At 35.9% G+C, this 16,037-nt stretch overlaps 2 protein-coding genes across 2 annotated transcripts; one reads left to right on the forward strand and one right to left on the reverse strand.

The window, feature by feature from the left end:
• Nucleotides 1–875: 875 nt before the first annotated feature.
• LOC141753141 (protein spinster homolog 3-like) lies at nucleotides 876–6,379 on the reverse strand. Its single transcript, XM_074611525.1, has 12 exons — nucleotides 6,060–6,379; nucleotides 5,888–5,949; nucleotides 5,586–5,726; nucleotides 5,027–5,178; nucleotides 4,560–4,626; nucleotides 4,324–4,466; nucleotides 4,012–4,164; nucleotides 3,731–3,920; nucleotides 2,634–2,699; nucleotides 2,439–2,537; nucleotides 2,125–2,296; nucleotides 876–1,227 (listed from the first exon to the last, which is right to left on the reverse strand). The coding sequence occupies exons 1-12, from the start codon at nucleotides 6,289–6,291 to the stop codon at nucleotides 1,157–1,159; spliced, it is 1,548 nt and encodes a 515-aa protein (XP_074467626.1). The 5' UTR covers nucleotides 6,292–6,379; the 3' UTR covers nucleotides 876–1,156.
• Nucleotides 6,380–9,244: 2,865 nt separating this feature from the next.
• ube2g1a (ubiquitin-conjugating enzyme E2G 1a (UBC7 homolog, yeast)) lies at nucleotides 9,245–15,475 on the forward strand. The gene is made up of 6 exons (XM_074611526.1): nucleotides 9,245–9,467; nucleotides 11,905–12,007; nucleotides 12,160–12,257; nucleotides 12,997–13,175; nucleotides 13,376–13,495; nucleotides 14,200–15,475. The coding sequence occupies exons 1-5, from the start codon at nucleotides 9,422–9,424 to the stop codon at nucleotides 13,460–13,462; spliced, it is 513 nt and encodes a 170-aa protein (XP_074467627.1). The 5' UTR covers nucleotides 9,245–9,421; the 3' UTR covers nucleotides 13,463–13,495; nucleotides 14,200–15,475.
• The last annotated feature ends 562 nt before the right edge of the window (nucleotides 15,476–16,037 follow it).

The following is a 16,037-nucleotide window of genomic DNA, read 5'->3' on the forward strand; positions in this document are numbered from 1 at the left end:
AAGGTCCAACCTTCTTTAATCTTCTCCTGTTCTGCAGAGAAAGGATCGAAAGGATCCACATTTTCTATCTCAATGAGGTATATTTTGTAACTGAATGGTCTTTGAGAACAGAGGACCCAGGTGTCTAACCTGACAAGACACCTCAACTCACTCATTTTTATGTATGATTTTTATATAGATACGTTACATGGATAGGAAATGTTAATTTAAACAGAACCCAGTATGACCGCCACACCCGCCAAGTGTGAAGTCGATCGGATGAACGGACATACACATACAGTATATACATACATGCATGCATACATGCAGGTGATCATCTGGCAAATCCATTTCAACTCAGCAATCAAAGACAACTGGGATCCTCATGATAGCATGTTTTACAGTACAGCTGTGCCACCTAGTGGACACACTAAAAAAAACAAAAAAAAAAACTGTAGAGATAATAGAATACACTTTCTACATATTTACTTATGCAGTTTTGAATCATTTCTAGAGTAGATCCACTGAAATGGGTGGTGAAATTGGAATTATGAGATGGATTTCCAGAAACTGTTACAGTAAATACAGAGAGAAGAGAACTTCATTATGTGCATATGTTGTGATCCGACCGGAGGCCCCTCTGGTCCTCATTAGGAGGCAGCAGCTGCATGCTGGCTGGGACATTCATAGACGAAGAGGTTAATCTGATGATCCTCAATATGGATACTTGGGCAAATTCATCTTATTCTGCCTCGGGTTTATGTAGTAGACTGAGCTGGGGGACGGGGGGGGGGGGGGGTCTGTAGAACAAACTGGCCACATGAGTGTGGATGGTTGTCAGCATATAGAGGAGTAATGTCTACCTGAGCAGAGAATGAAGTCACTCTCCCTCTATATGTGTTGTGTCATTTGCACATTTAATACCTCAATTATTTTTTATTAAAAAAACAAAACATTGTACCTTGCACACTTTGCTAATGGTATGTTATTGCACACTTGCTGATGTATAAAGTGGGTTAATCTATCTTTATAATTTAGACGATTTTTTATTCTAGTTGTAGTAGTCGGGTATATTTACAGTGTATTCCAATATTTTTATATTAATATTTTGAATTCCATGAATATTAACTTCAAATATTTACAGATAAATGAAGTGCACGGTTACTTTTGTCCAGCTTTACGGACTTCCCCCGTTGCTCAGTTCCATTGGGGGCTCAGATGCAGGACGTTGCTGTGGTGGGAGATCTCCTGGTAACACACACACACACACACACACACACACACACACAAACACATTTGAGAATAATGTACGGCACACTCATTAGAATGTCTCTATCAAGTTTGACCCATCTCACTCTCAAAACTAGACTGCCAGTGTGTTACTGGAGCATGTGTGCCGATTAGGAGAGTTTGTTCTTAACTGCATAGGGAGGAGTGATATTTTGAAGTACACTGGACAAAAATATAAAACGCAACACTTTTGTTTTGTCTCACATTTTTCTATGCACACAAAAGGCTAATTTCTCTCAAATTTTGTGCACAAGTGTGTTTGAATCTGGGACAGTGAGGACTTCTCCTTTCTCCAAGAGACAATCCATCCACCTATTACACAGGTGTGCCTTGGGCTGGCCACAATAAAAGACCACTCTAAAATGTGCTGTGTGATAAAACCGCACAACGCCACAGATGACGCAAGTTTTGAGGGAGCGTGCCATTGGCGTAGTGACTGCAGGCATGTCCACCAGAGTCGTTGCCCGTTAATTGAATGTTCATTCCACTACTATGAGCCGTAATGCCGTTTCCGAGAATAAGGCAGTATACCCAGCCGGCCCCACAACCACAGACACGTGTAACAACGCCAGCCGAGGACCTCCACATCCATGGCTTCATACATGGCTATATTTTAGAGTGTCCTTCTGTTGTGATCAGCCCAAGTGCCTTGGAAAGTTACAAAAAATCTTGATATACCACACTTATCAGGTGGATGGATTGTCTTGGCAAAGGAGAAGTCCTAACCAACATGGATTTGAACAAATTTGTGAAAAAATAATTGAGTTATTCAGAGAGTTGTTCTGTTTGAGCCATGGTTGTACTGTATCACCGTTTATAGAGGATAAAAGAACAGTAACTAGCCATTTACGGTACCTATAACCAATTGCGCAGCTGCCTTCCTGTCTTCAATAATGTAGGCGGAAGTCATGAGGAAGAACAGTCCACCCAGGACCGCAACAAATGGGCAGACCAGGAGGCTGTACATCAGACTGCGGAAGCTCCAGTCGTAAGTTGCAGGTTTAGAGTTACGTACAGCATCAGAGATCTACTGGCACAGATGCGAAGACAGCATTAATCCCCTATGATACCCAGAAAAAAAATGGTTTACTCAAGCTTGCAGAGGTACTATTGATGAAATAGCACAGTTAAAAGGATGTTGACTATGGGAAAATTGAACTATTTCTCACCGCTCCTACTATGTAAGGACTCACAGCATCACCCAGTAGATGACAGATTGTTGTCTGGAAACCCACAGCTGAGGACCTTCTGGTTGGTATGATAACAGACTGAAATAATAAAAAAAAAAGTAACACAAAACAACAAATTGGCTTCAAGTTTTAGCAGACGGTTTCATATTTGTATTTTCACACATTCAAACTCACCAGCAGTATATCCATCATGACAGACCAGTTCAGCATAAACAATGTTTCACTAAAGAATATGAATACCTGCAACGAGACATTCGAGACTCATCAGTTTGACGAATTAATTCATTATTCAATAATCAATTAATGAATAAACAGCTTTTACCCCTTGAAATGTCTCTTGTTCTACACTTTTTGACATTACCACCTATTCTTTATGAGCTTGTTATGACATTTTGTTGGAGCTGTAATGCCTATACTGAGTGACATGTCCACTTTAAAGGAAATTATTTTAGATTTCTTGTGCACCATGTTATCTACATGAGGTCTAGCTAAAGAAGACAATGTTGTCCTCTGAGTAGAGGACAACTCTGTAACAAGACTAACTGGAATAAGTTACATTTGATATTGACTTGACACAGTAGGCAGGTTTGATTACAAATATATAGTAATATACAATACCATATTTATTACCTTAGAATGTACTTTGAGGTATATGCCACAGACAGCATGCTAATATGTTCACAGTGATAATGCTAACATGCTGATGTTTAGCAGGTATAATGTTTATCATTTCCACCATCTAAGTTTAGTGTGTTAGCATGCTAATATTAGTTAATTACCAAACACAAAGGCACACAATTGTGGCTGATGGGAATGTAAATAGTTTTTGCAGGAATTTGGTCATAAACCAAAGTATTGCACAAATCAAAAAGTCGATGTGATGATGGCACTAGATGATAAATTAAGGGATTACCAAAGTTATTTATTTTGAGGGGACATGAGTGTGTGTAAAAAACTTCACAGCAATCCACCAAAAAGGTGAACCTCATGATGGCGCCAGAGGTAAAGTCAGGGGAACATCAAAGTCAGTAAGAGTCTGTACAAAATTGTCAATCCATCCAATAGTTGTTGAGATATATTAGTCTGGACTGTAATGGACTAAGAGTAGGGGTTTCTGGCACAATTTCACCTAGAAGGGAAAAAGTCTGAAGAGGTCAAAACCCCAGGAACACTTTATTAAAAAAATAAAATAAAGTTGTTCTTTATGCTACAAGTATAAAAAACATTATTTAGCCAGTGGACACCAGCAAAGACAGATGTTTTTCTCTTACATAAGTGGCAGGAATGCTTGCTGATGCCGTAACGATGGAGATATAGATGCAGGGAGCTGATGCCAACAGGCCCACTGCGCAGATGATTGGGTCTGCCTTTGGGACCTTGTCCCCAAACCATCTGGATAAACCACTGCCAAGACTCCCTCCCAGAGCGCCCGTCACCATCATCACAGCACCAAAGATGTAACTGTACAGGGAGCAGAGGCAGACAGCATTGTTAAAACTCCGTAGCAATTTTGAAGGAAATGAGGTACAGTAGATGAAGGGTGATGCTGCACCTGTCTATGGGGTTGCAGAGCTCTTTGACACACGGCAGATGGAGTCTGTGATTGATCCGAGCTCTGGACAGAAAAGTAGGCATCCAGAAAGCCAGGGCTCCGGAGAGGGAGGCTGTAGCCGTCACTCCCAATGTTGACCACACATAACTTTTACTAGGGTCAGAATAACCAAACAAGGTAAATATTACTCAAAATCCATATTTCTGTAAACTTTAGGGACTAATGCAAAGTATCACAGTATCAACATGGGAGTGGGCAAATATGCAAAGGCTATAGTATTAATCCAGTATTACAGTAATTTACATGTCCTACTTTTTCATAAGATACTTGATGTCATCCAGGTAGGAGCTCTCCCCTGTAACTCCCTCTCCCTGGGTTTCTGCAGCACCTCTGGGTGGGTTAGGGCATAAGAAGACCAGCAAGACGATTCCCACTACACCCAAAATGGGAGTGATCTGATAACACAGAAAACACTTGTAATATCTATCACTCTGTGTCTATAAATACCCAGCTAACATTTACATGACTGTTAATGAAAATGTTCTCACCCTGAGAGCCCAGCGCCAGTCTCCTGTGAGAGTAGCAACCCCTGCCCCTATTATGTATCCAAGACCACTGAAAACACACAGAATGGTAAAACCATTAGAGTGATCATGAGGACATAAACAAGCTTAACATAGCTACACCTGTCCTGTGGTATTTACAGAAAAAAAGTAATATATTTGCATGTTGATTTTATTTTAGATTTTATTTTACTGCTGTTTAAAGGACCATGATTTGGACTGTAGTTGATTTGCAAAAAAATCACGTTACACTAACTGTCTGACATTTCTCAGCCTATTTCAAATGACCTTCAAATATCAAATACTGGAGTTTCCCACCAGCAGAGAATGCACCATTCATGACGTGGTTTCACGTCAATTGCATTCCTACACAACAGCACATGATTTTTAGTTAATGGATTAAAAAATGCAAAAGAAGAGAGATAAAAACACACAGTTGTGGACTTTCTAACCATCCGACAGGGCCAAAGATGTAGAAGACACAGACAACTTTGCTCCGTTGAGCCCCAACAAAGAGGTCACTAATGATAGTGGGAGCAATGGTGGTGCAGCTGGCCTCTCCTATCCCGACCATGGCTCGCAACAGCATCAGCAGCCAGAAGTACTAAAGAAATCCAACAGCATATAAACAGTTCAACAAGATTTAATCCCAAATAAGATCCTCTCACAGTTTAACATATGCAATTCTTACAGCCAAGAACAGTATAATGGTCAGGTTGTACACTAAACTAATTTGCATAAATGTTTGACAATTCTTTTGTTGACTCGTGTAATATTTACTTAAGCATCTATTTGCTGTCTATGAGCTTTGCATGTTTGTAGTCTTAAGGATACATTTCTCGGACCACAAGCATCCCATCTAATACTCCTTACACTGACATTCAGGGGCATTCCTATTTGAGGAGTAAATGCATGATGAGGTCAAATGACAGAGGATGAAAAACTACTAGCAGTGAGAGTTGCTTCTTGTTTCTTTTAAAGTGTGTGTGAACACATCTATTGCTCACTTACCGACTCTGTGACAAAAGAGCTGCCGACTGCAGTCACAAGCCACACACACAAACTGCCAATCATGATGTATTTCCGGTTGTAGCGATCCCCGAGGTAACCGAAGAGAGGGGCCAAAAGCAGGACACTGCAGGTGAAAACAGTGAGTGCATTAAAAAGAGTTAATTCCTTCTTCACAATGTGACAAATTGACTCTTTGACTCACTCAAGAAAACCCACTCGTGAACGTTTTCATAGTTGTAAGAAGTACTGCAGGGTAAAATGCAGACCTTCAAGGCATGTGTGTTGTGCATCATCATACCTGTTTGTATAAGTGCAGCGATACTGTCACTTATATCAAAGAATTTTTGAATGTTGGGAAGGACACCTTTATGACAATGAAAACAATTCACATGTAAGCCCACCGAATCAGAAGTACAGCAGCAGTAAATAGTGTTTGTTGATAGGCAGCGTTGTGCAAACAAGAGGTCATCTAACCTGATATTGTGTACCGTTCTGTGAAGTTCAGCAAGTTGATGTAGCAAAGCACGGCTACAGCTATATTGGCGCGTCTAGGTGATAAAGCTGGTCTCTCCTGTTCTTCTGCCTTTGGTGTAAGTGATGAAAAGCTCTTCACAGAAGAGCCATTATTTAGACCAGAGCCGGATCCCAGACTCCACCGAGGACCTGGCCTGTCCTTTGGCTCCATGGTGAGCGGCTCTTCAATCATCTGGAAATGGAGAGTGTGTGACCTAGTTACAGAGAAATCCTTTACCCTCTGTATCCTCACCAAAGATGATTATGTTTTCCTGTAAAAAAAAAAAAAAATGTCAGTTATTTTACACTTCTTACAACACCATAAAACAGTAGATGAGTCCAGAGCTCCTTTAAGGAAAATAGGCAAAACTATTGGTGTACTATGAACAATCCTAATGAGTTAAAATCTACTGTATAAAAGCATGCATAGGCCAGATCATAAAGTAAAAGTAGAGGAAATGTAAAAAACATAATAAACATTTAGACAAAAACAGACTCACCTACTTGTTGATGATGTCTCGTTTATGTTATTTCCTCAGTTCATTCCATACTTGCAGTTAGTGGAGGGACCAGCCCACTCTGGGTTTGTACTATGCAAACAAACCAAATATGTTCTTCTTGTTTTAGCGTAATGGTAAATAACATTACAGTGTGCTAATGGCCTGGTGGGTTTTAACAGCTTTACACAACAGAAGGACAAAAGGGCTCGTGGTGCATGAGGGTGTCAGGTGGTCAGCTATTGACGAATGTGTTATGACTTTCATCAGTGGTTGCAGATCTGTGTAATTGAGGAATGGTTGATCTTCAAAGTCTAAGAAGTGTGTATCCTAAAATACATTTGAATTTTCTAATAGCATGGAGGATGGGACATTTTAATTTGGACGTCCCCTTAGAGCAGTGATTCTCAAAGTGGGGACCGTGGCATTCTGGCAGGTCTGAAACCCGCACAGCTTTGGTGACACCGCTCTGGTAATTTCTGTTCTGTTTGATATTAAATTCCTATATGTAAAAATGATGTAGGTGTATTAAAACCTCCCAATAGCCTTCCTTTCATTGCAGTCAAGTGAGGCGATCCTTAGTATCTTCTCATCCATGATAAATAAATGTTTTTAGTTTGAATGTTCAGGGCACAGATGATGAAAGATTTCCGCCTTCATGTTTTTATGCACAAGATTTTATAGTCGGCCAACATTCCTACAAAGGGAATTACCCTTTAGCATAGCCACAGGGTTCAACCGTCAGCTAGTTCAGTGGCTTTCTAGGCTTATAGATCAAACATAACAAAGTCTGTTATGTTTGTGAATATACACTAAAGAAAACATCATTATTCATATTATATTTCATTTCAGCCAATAGATCCCACTAAATGTTACACACTTGTCCTTTAAAACTGAACCAAAAAATTGCACCTGTTGTTAATGTTGTAAGAAAACGCGTTATTATTGTGTTAAATTTGACAGCCCTAATTTGTATGTTATTTTATTTTCCAAAACTTTATGTTTTCATGCGTATTGTGATGGTTTCCCCCATTATTGGTATTGTTATTAGTATTTGTAGAGTAGCCTACTGTAATGGTCAGTACAACCAAAGTCAATTTTGTTATCATTTTGTTGAAGACTGTTGGGCTGTCAATAGTTGTTGCCATCGAGTTCCCACTGCGAGCATTACAGTCAACACTAAGATCCAATTTCAAACCGGTTTGATGGCGCTGAACATTTTCAGTGTTCATGTATGACTATAGCTGCAGAGTGAGTCTCATCAGTGCTAAGTAAGTGACAAAATGTCATCCAGTATTTGAGTAATCTTGCATATATCTAGATGCAACATTCCTACATTCATAATTTGACATTAGTCCATCTATTTGCCTGTGTGGTGATAGTCCAGCTGGAACATTGAGGCTGATCAGAGAGCAATGCTACCTAAAGGAGTAAGACAATAAACACTGGTAAACCTATCTTCAGTTCAATATATAGGTAATATGAAATATAGGGGGATAAATTGAAAATAAGAAATAATGACCAGATTAAGGATAGGAAATTGTAGTTTTAACAGCCCACTGCACATTTATTTAATTTATTTATTTATTTATTTATTTATTTATTTATTTTTATAATTTTATTTATTTTTATTTTATTTTATTTTATTTTATTTTATTCTATTCTATTCTATTCTATTTTATTTTATTTTATTTTATTTTAGTCTATTATTTTTTTAAATTTTATTTTAGTCTATTATTTTTTTATTTTTATTTTTTATTTTATTTATTTTATTTATTTTATTTATTTTATTTATTTATTTTAATTTATTTTAATTTATTTTATTTTATTTTTATTTTATTCTTTTTGAGGAATACGATTGCTGCAACAAATCTGAGAGCAGATTGAAATCGAATAAAATATCCAGAAGATGTAGAATACCAACGAAGACGAAGCAGCAGCAGCAGCAGGACACTGCACATTTATTTAATTTTATTTTATTTAATTTTATTGTATTACATTTTTATTTTATTTAATTTTTTTAATTTTTTTAATTTATTTAATTTTATTTAATTTTATTTAATTTTATTTTATTTTATTCTCTTTCACAGCACATTTATTTAATTTAATTTAATTTAATTTAATTTAATTTAATTTAATTTAATTTTATTTTATTTTATTTTATTTTATTTTATTTTATTTTATTATTTTATTTTATTTTATTTTATTTTATTTTATTTTATTTTATTTTATTTTATTTTATTTTATTTTATTTTATTTTATTTTATTTTATTTTATTTTATTTTATTTTATTTTATTTTATTTTATTTTATTTTATTTTATTTTATTTTATTTTATTTTATTTTATTTTATTTTATTTTATTTTATTTTATTTTATTTTATTTTATTTTATTTTATTTTATTTTATTTTATTTTATTTTATTTTATTTTATTTTATTTTATTTTATTTTATTTTATTTTATTTTATTTTATTTTATTTTATTTTATTTTATTTTATTTTATTTTATTTTATTTTATTTTATTTTATTTTATTTTATTTTATTCTTTGTGAGGGAATACGATTGCTGCACCAAATCTGAGAGCAGATTGAAATCTAATAAAAACATCCAGAAGATGTCAGTAATGCATCAGTCAGGATGCCGGGCTGCTGTAGAATACCAACGAAGAAGCAGAAGCAGCATCAGCAGCAGCAGAAGAAGAAGAATGAGGAGAATACTAAACGGAAAATAGAGCAGCACGAAGAACAACAGTTTAGTGAAACGATAAACTAACAACGTTACCTCTAAAGATTACCATTCAACACAGCTGCATTATACTTAGTAAGCTATGACAGAGCCCCAGTCAGCGCTGTTACTCAGGAGACAGCTGGCAGGTAATGTAAACCTTAATGTGAGCTAACTGATGCTAACTGCTAGCCGTTAGCTGTGATTCAAACGATGCTGCCTCGATGTGTTTACATTATTTAACCACCATAACAAAGCGCTGTTTGCCATTCATTAGACATGATGTTTAGTGTTTATGTGTTCAACGGGATGTTATTTACTATATGGATTTAAACAACTAAGTAGCTTTTCACTAGATGACCCAATTCCCCTGCTAACCACTGCTAACGTTACAGCTGTATGCTAAAGTTAGCTGTCACTGTTGTTAGCTTCACAAGCTAATGTTAAATCAATTCAATTCAATTTGCTTATTTTGTTTTGCACAATTTAAGATTATACAACATCACAAAAAAAAAGAATAATATACAGTGCAGGAAGAGGCAAAAAACCACTGGGCTTATCTGAAGCCTCCACCTAGATTAATATAAATAAATAATATGACTACATAATAGTGATAACAAACAATCAGGACAATATATATATGAAATAACAATAACAATACAGTAAATATATCAAAATAGATAAGTGTGGAAGTGTATGGTTAGTGTTTGTGAGGAGGATATTGATTTAGATATCTATAAAGACTTCTGGGCAATCGTTACCAAACCAACTTTATTGGCATGACTGTCAATAATAAATACAAATAAAAAAAGAACAAAACAAAAACATATATATATACATATATACAATTCATTAAGCAAATTACAATATATAGATATTTAAAAAGAACATGCATGTAAATGGAAGAAAAAAACAGTAAAGAAGTAATTAATGTTTTTTGTGTCAATAAAACAAACAAATAAATAACAATTAATAACAATATATTGCAATATCAAAGTATAAATGTAAAAAAAACCATGATCTCTAATGTTATTCACTATTTTAATAGAGTCAGCTGCGAATTTAATTTGTTTATCCATAAGCAGTGTTGAACTCATGTCATGTTTTGGGGTTCTGTAGTACGTTAGTGTTATATTTCCAGGTTTGGGGGTAAGATTGTGTTTTTCATAAGCAGGGACATAATGTACTCCTTTTTAGTTTTCCAGATATTCTCAACATAGTGATGAGTAATTGACCCGGACCTGAATATTTTTGAGTGGGATTTCAGTGAAATGAGATTACTAACCTAATGTCAGATTTCAATTTTAAATTGCCTTCTTACTTGGATCTGTTGCAGAGCCTGTTTAAATAAAAAATGAAATGAACAAATTTTCCTTGACAAATACTGTCCTTTATTATAGACATACACTTATAATAGAATCTGAAGTCTAAAGTGGCATTGAAACTAATTTAAGTATGTAAACAACGTAGTGGTGTAATCAAGTAATAACCTAACAAGTGTCAGACTTCACTTGTAACACAGGCAGCTATTTTGAAACGTGACTGTAAATTAACATGCACAAAGGTAATAGAATAGTATAAAGTAATACATATCTAAAAAGCAGTCATTGAGCACATGCTGTACCTCTTCTGGCAGCTGCAAATTTAATTTTCTTTCCATAAGCAGTGTTGAACTCACAACAGCAGTCATGTTTTGGGGTTTGTAGTACGTGAGTGTTACATTTCCAGGTTTGGGGGTAAGATTGTATTTTCCATAAGCAGGGACATAATGTACTCCTTTTTAGTTTTCCAGATATTCTCAACATAGTGATGAGTAATTGACCCGGACCTGAATATTTTTGAGTGGGATTTGATTGAAATGAGATTACTAACCTAATGTCAGAAATCTTAAATTGCCTTCATACTTGGATCTGTTGCAGAGCCTGTTTAAAAAAAATTAAATACTGTCCTTTATTTCAGACATACATTTATAATAGAATCTAAATTCTTTATAAATGGCCACATATAACGGCATTATCTGCATCCTTGACTTATTGTATAACATTCAACTCAAATTAGTAGTAATATTTAAGATGTCATGGTAACTAACAGATCAAATGGGACCAAAACCATAACCTACTTTGTAGAGGTGCCAAACAACCCACAGGCTTTCCAACTATTACATCAGAGTGACCGTCACACTTCCACCCTCAGCATTTTGTCTGAATCCACCAAAAACTGGCCACACAAGATTTCTGATTTTGGTCAGAATTTGAATCAGTGTTCTATATAAGTGATGGTGGTATTTGAGTCTATAAATGTTCTATAATTAATAAGTAAATAATGCAAGTTGAAATTATGTGTGTCTAGTATACTGTACATCTGGAGAATTGCTGTGTGACCCAGTGAGTGAATATGAGTTGGGTGGTGTGTGGTTTCAGCAACATTCTGCTTCATATTCAACCCCCAAGCAAGGCCTCCTAAGACAAGGGTTATGTTGTCTCCTCAGCAGTCTTTAGAAAAGCAATATCAGTTTACTTGCCATATTGTAGCTACTATGATACAAGCTAATGGTGATCTGACTTATGTATTTGTTTCTCTATCTAGAGCTGAACAAAAACCCAGTGGAAGGATTCTCAGCAGGTCTGATCGAGGATAGTGATCTCTACAGATGGGAAGTCCTCATCATCGGGCCTCCAGACACACTGTAGTAAGTATCACTGTCTTATGCTACATGGGATATATAGTAGGAGAGATGTGCTCTGAACAACTCTTATTGCCTCTATTGCTTTGGATGCTTTGAAACTTGTACAATATTCACCTATATATTGATTTTTGTCTTTGATCTTTTTTCATTCACAGTGAAGGTGGTGTGTTTAAAGCTCATCTGACATTTCCCAAAGACTACCCTCTCAGGCCACCTAAAATGAAATTTATCACAGATATTTGGCACCCTAATGGTAAGTACAGGTTTAGCACACTGAACGATATTTGCCTTTGTTTGTTGTAAGAAATGTTGAGGATTTTCCCTTTTGTGATGTGAGTTAATACCAAGGAATGTTTACACGCAATTTATTAAATAGGAGGTCAACTTAAAGCTCATTCCATGCCCAATCATTGCATTTGTTCATAATCTTGAGCTGCCTTTTTTGAAGTAAAGAAACAGTCAGAGGATTACTTTTCTGTAGCAAGGTCAGTAAGAGTCTACCAGAGTCAACTTCAAACAGTTATAACAGATTATTGAATAGGGTTGGGCAATATATTACAATTTTCCAACTGGCCATCACCAGCCCAATAACTGGTGATAGCTGATAGGTTCACACAGTCCTTATTTGTGGTAGGACTTGAAAACTGCTGTTCACTCACTGTTGCCGAGCTATTTAATAGAACTTGAGTAGCTTTGCAAGGAAGAATGGGGAGTAATTGGACTGTCCAGATGTGCAACACTGATAGACTTGTCCACATACTGTAGACTCAAGGCTGGAACTGCTACCAAAGGTGCCTCTGCTAAATAGTGGATCACATGTGGAGGCAGGTATTTTTCAGAGGCTCTGTCTTCAAACAAAATCATTAATCGGTTTGGTAGCTGATGGTCTAAATGTCATATGTAAATGAGTATTAGAAACATCAGTATACCACAGGAATAGCGAAAGCTTTTTCTGCTTCATTAATTGTATTCTACATGTTTCTTTCTCCCAGTTGACAAGAATGGAGATGTATGTATTTCTATTTTGCACGAGCCTGGGGAGGACAAGTACGGCTATGAGAAACCAGAGGAGCGCTGGCTGCCTATCCACACAGTGGAAACCATCATGATTAGTGTTATCTCTATGCTGGCTGACCCAAATGGCGACTCACCAGCCAATGTGGATGCTGCAGTAAGTTTATTTTAAAAATATATATATTAGAAATGGTATGAATGTGTTTTCTATTAAAAAAAAAGAAGATAAATTAATGAATTATTCATTTGTTATATTCTTTATAATTATAGCAAATCTAATGATTAAATTAAAGATTTAAGTGCATATGCTATGCACTAAAATGATGAATTGCCTTTATCTTTTTTTTCCCCTTGCAGAAAGAGTGGAGGGAGGACAGATACGGCGCATTCAAAAGGAAAGTTGCCCGTTGTGTACGAAAAAGCCAAGAGACTGCGTTTGAGTGATATTTAGCAAGGATCTAGCTTCATGTTTTCAGGGCAAGTATTCTTGACTTTAACCTTTTAAAACCTTTGGTTCACAAATCCCAACTCACTTCAGCAGTCCAGAAATGGCTGCTGGTTGCACCAGGTCAATTTAAGTCAAAAGGTCTTGTTGAAACGTAACCTCCACTACAAATTGGCATTATTATGTAGTTTTTTTCGGCATCTTTTTGATCTGTTTATTACAATTAAATCGCTGCACAATCTGTTTGTTTTGGGTTCATACCGCAGTAGTGACGTGTGGCTTCCTAGATACAGCAGCAACAGTGGTTATTTCTTCCATGGTTGATGGCGGAAATGACGGAAAGAAAAGTTGTTGGTATCTATGGTTACAAGCTCCTTCTCCTCTTCGGTGCATCTAGCACGAATGAACACAAATGATATCGCCGGTCTAACTTGTGCGAGTAAAGCAAGGTGAAAATTAGCTTGGCTCTTGGTCCGAACACAGCATTACACTGTCTCTTCTGACCCCATGGTGCAACTCAACAAGGGTTAAACTGTCTAGATTAAAAGTAACAATGTGTATACCGTTTTCACCTTAACTTTGAATTACACACACATCCAGCTGGTCTTAACATGCTCCATATCTTTTGCTACCCTTTTGATAATTTAATATTTGTGCCTGTTGTTGATGTTATGTGATTGCTCTTGCCGCTTCCCTAACAATTGTTTCCTGTTATTTCTTATGTGCTCTCCATCAGGTCTCCAATTGAAAATCAACATGGCACTGTTTCCTGCACTCTTCCACCCTGTCGCCAGGCTTGTCCTCCTTTTATTTTGGCAGGAACAGACTGGCTACCGTAGGCTGCAATAGAACATAACAGAGACTACCAAGGCTGACAGGAAACCGCCAAGCAAGTGCCAACTCAAAAAAAAACAACACAAAAAAACCCCAGAAGATGATAAAACATTTTTCAAGTCTATGAACTGCTTCAACATTCAGGAAGATATTGTAAAGACATGTATATAGCACAGACTAAACTGGATAATATATAAGCTCCCTTTCCATCCATCAAGACACTTAGACCAAATGAATAGCGCTGGTTCAGATAGATTTATTTTTGTCCATTTTCCCTCTCTCGACTCCAGCATGCATTAGTTCTCTTTAGTCTGAACAGGTCTTAAATAGAAAGAGAATTATGACGCTGTCGGAGGAATGTCACCCATGAAGAGCTTGATTGATTCAAGCGAGAGATGAATGACGTGACTGATGAAGGGAATACCGCCATATTAGAATACGCAGCTGTTCTTGTGGGTTCTTTAACTCTCTCAGAACTGAACATCCTATGTGCACCTGAATGATTTTGTTTTCTTTATCCGTTATAAGTCTTACCATCCTGCTCCGTTGACTCAAGGAAGGCAACACACCCCTTCATTTTTGTGCATGCTAAATTCTGTTTATCTTTTTTCAAAAGTGCCTCCTAATAAAATGCTTGGCCACTTCACCCTGCATTGAACAAGTGTTAAAGAAATACTGAGAAATTGTGTACCACCTATGTGTGAATTTATTTAATAGCCAGTACACAGGACATCTGTATAATTAGGGTATTGGTAACAATTTGATGTAGCAATAACTCCCCTAGTATGAAGTGTACACATGTTAATTTTTGATATCCTGATACAATTTGAGGTACTCTTCTCCAATATTCTGTTATTTTAGCAGCCTCTCTTTTCCTTGTCTGTGTTGTCCTCGGTAGGAATTGTTATGCATGCTTTATTGTAACTTTGTTCCGTTTTTTTTTTTTTTTAGCTGAATGTTTCTGGGATTTTGTTTGCGAGTGTTTGTGTATACAGTATGTGTGCCCATTTTCTTCAGTCGCTCTTTCCCCCCCGATCCACAATCTCACCGTTATTCTGCTCACTGAACTATTGCAGTTCTGCCTAATGTACAAAGACAAAATACTGATGTATATTTTTCATGTTAAGAAAACCTGTCACCTGTAGTGAGTTCTTCTAAAATATGACTTTTTTTCAATATTTACTTGTGTATTTAATTCAGGTGTGTTTTGGATACAACATGAACAGAAACCTTTTCATGTACACAAAGTGTACTTCAAACTAAATCTTCACTAAATACTGCAGATATTTAGACAATTGATACAACATTTCATGAGTTTAAACTTCACTGCCATCTGTTTTCTCAGCAAGATCACTTTGGGTATGATATTCTGGTAAGACTGTATAATAACCATTTATAAATGGTAAATTGATAGTTAATTAAACCCAATTAATAGTTATTTTACTGTTAACAAACAATGATAATAATGTCAACTTTAATTCTTAGTAATGCTATAATTTGTATTATTTTAGCATTAGTTTATGTAATATGAAATAATTAGTTTATAAATTATATGTTGTATCATAGCTGATAAGAGACGATAACAATTACATTCTGATTAGAATAGTAAACTATTATAAATTATAGCATTACTAATAATTAGTAAGCATTAATAATCATTTCATTGGTTAACATTAAAATAACTATTAACAAAGTTTAATTAACTATTAATCTGCCATTTATAAATGATGGTTATTATAA

This window comes from Sebastes fasciatus, chromosome 16 (genome assembly GCF_043250625.1).
Source record: "Sebastes fasciatus isolate fSebFas1 chromosome 16, fSebFas1.pri, whole genome shotgun sequence".
Lineage (NCBI taxonomy): Eukaryota > Metazoa > Chordata > Actinopteri > Perciformes > Sebastidae > Sebastes > Sebastes fasciatus.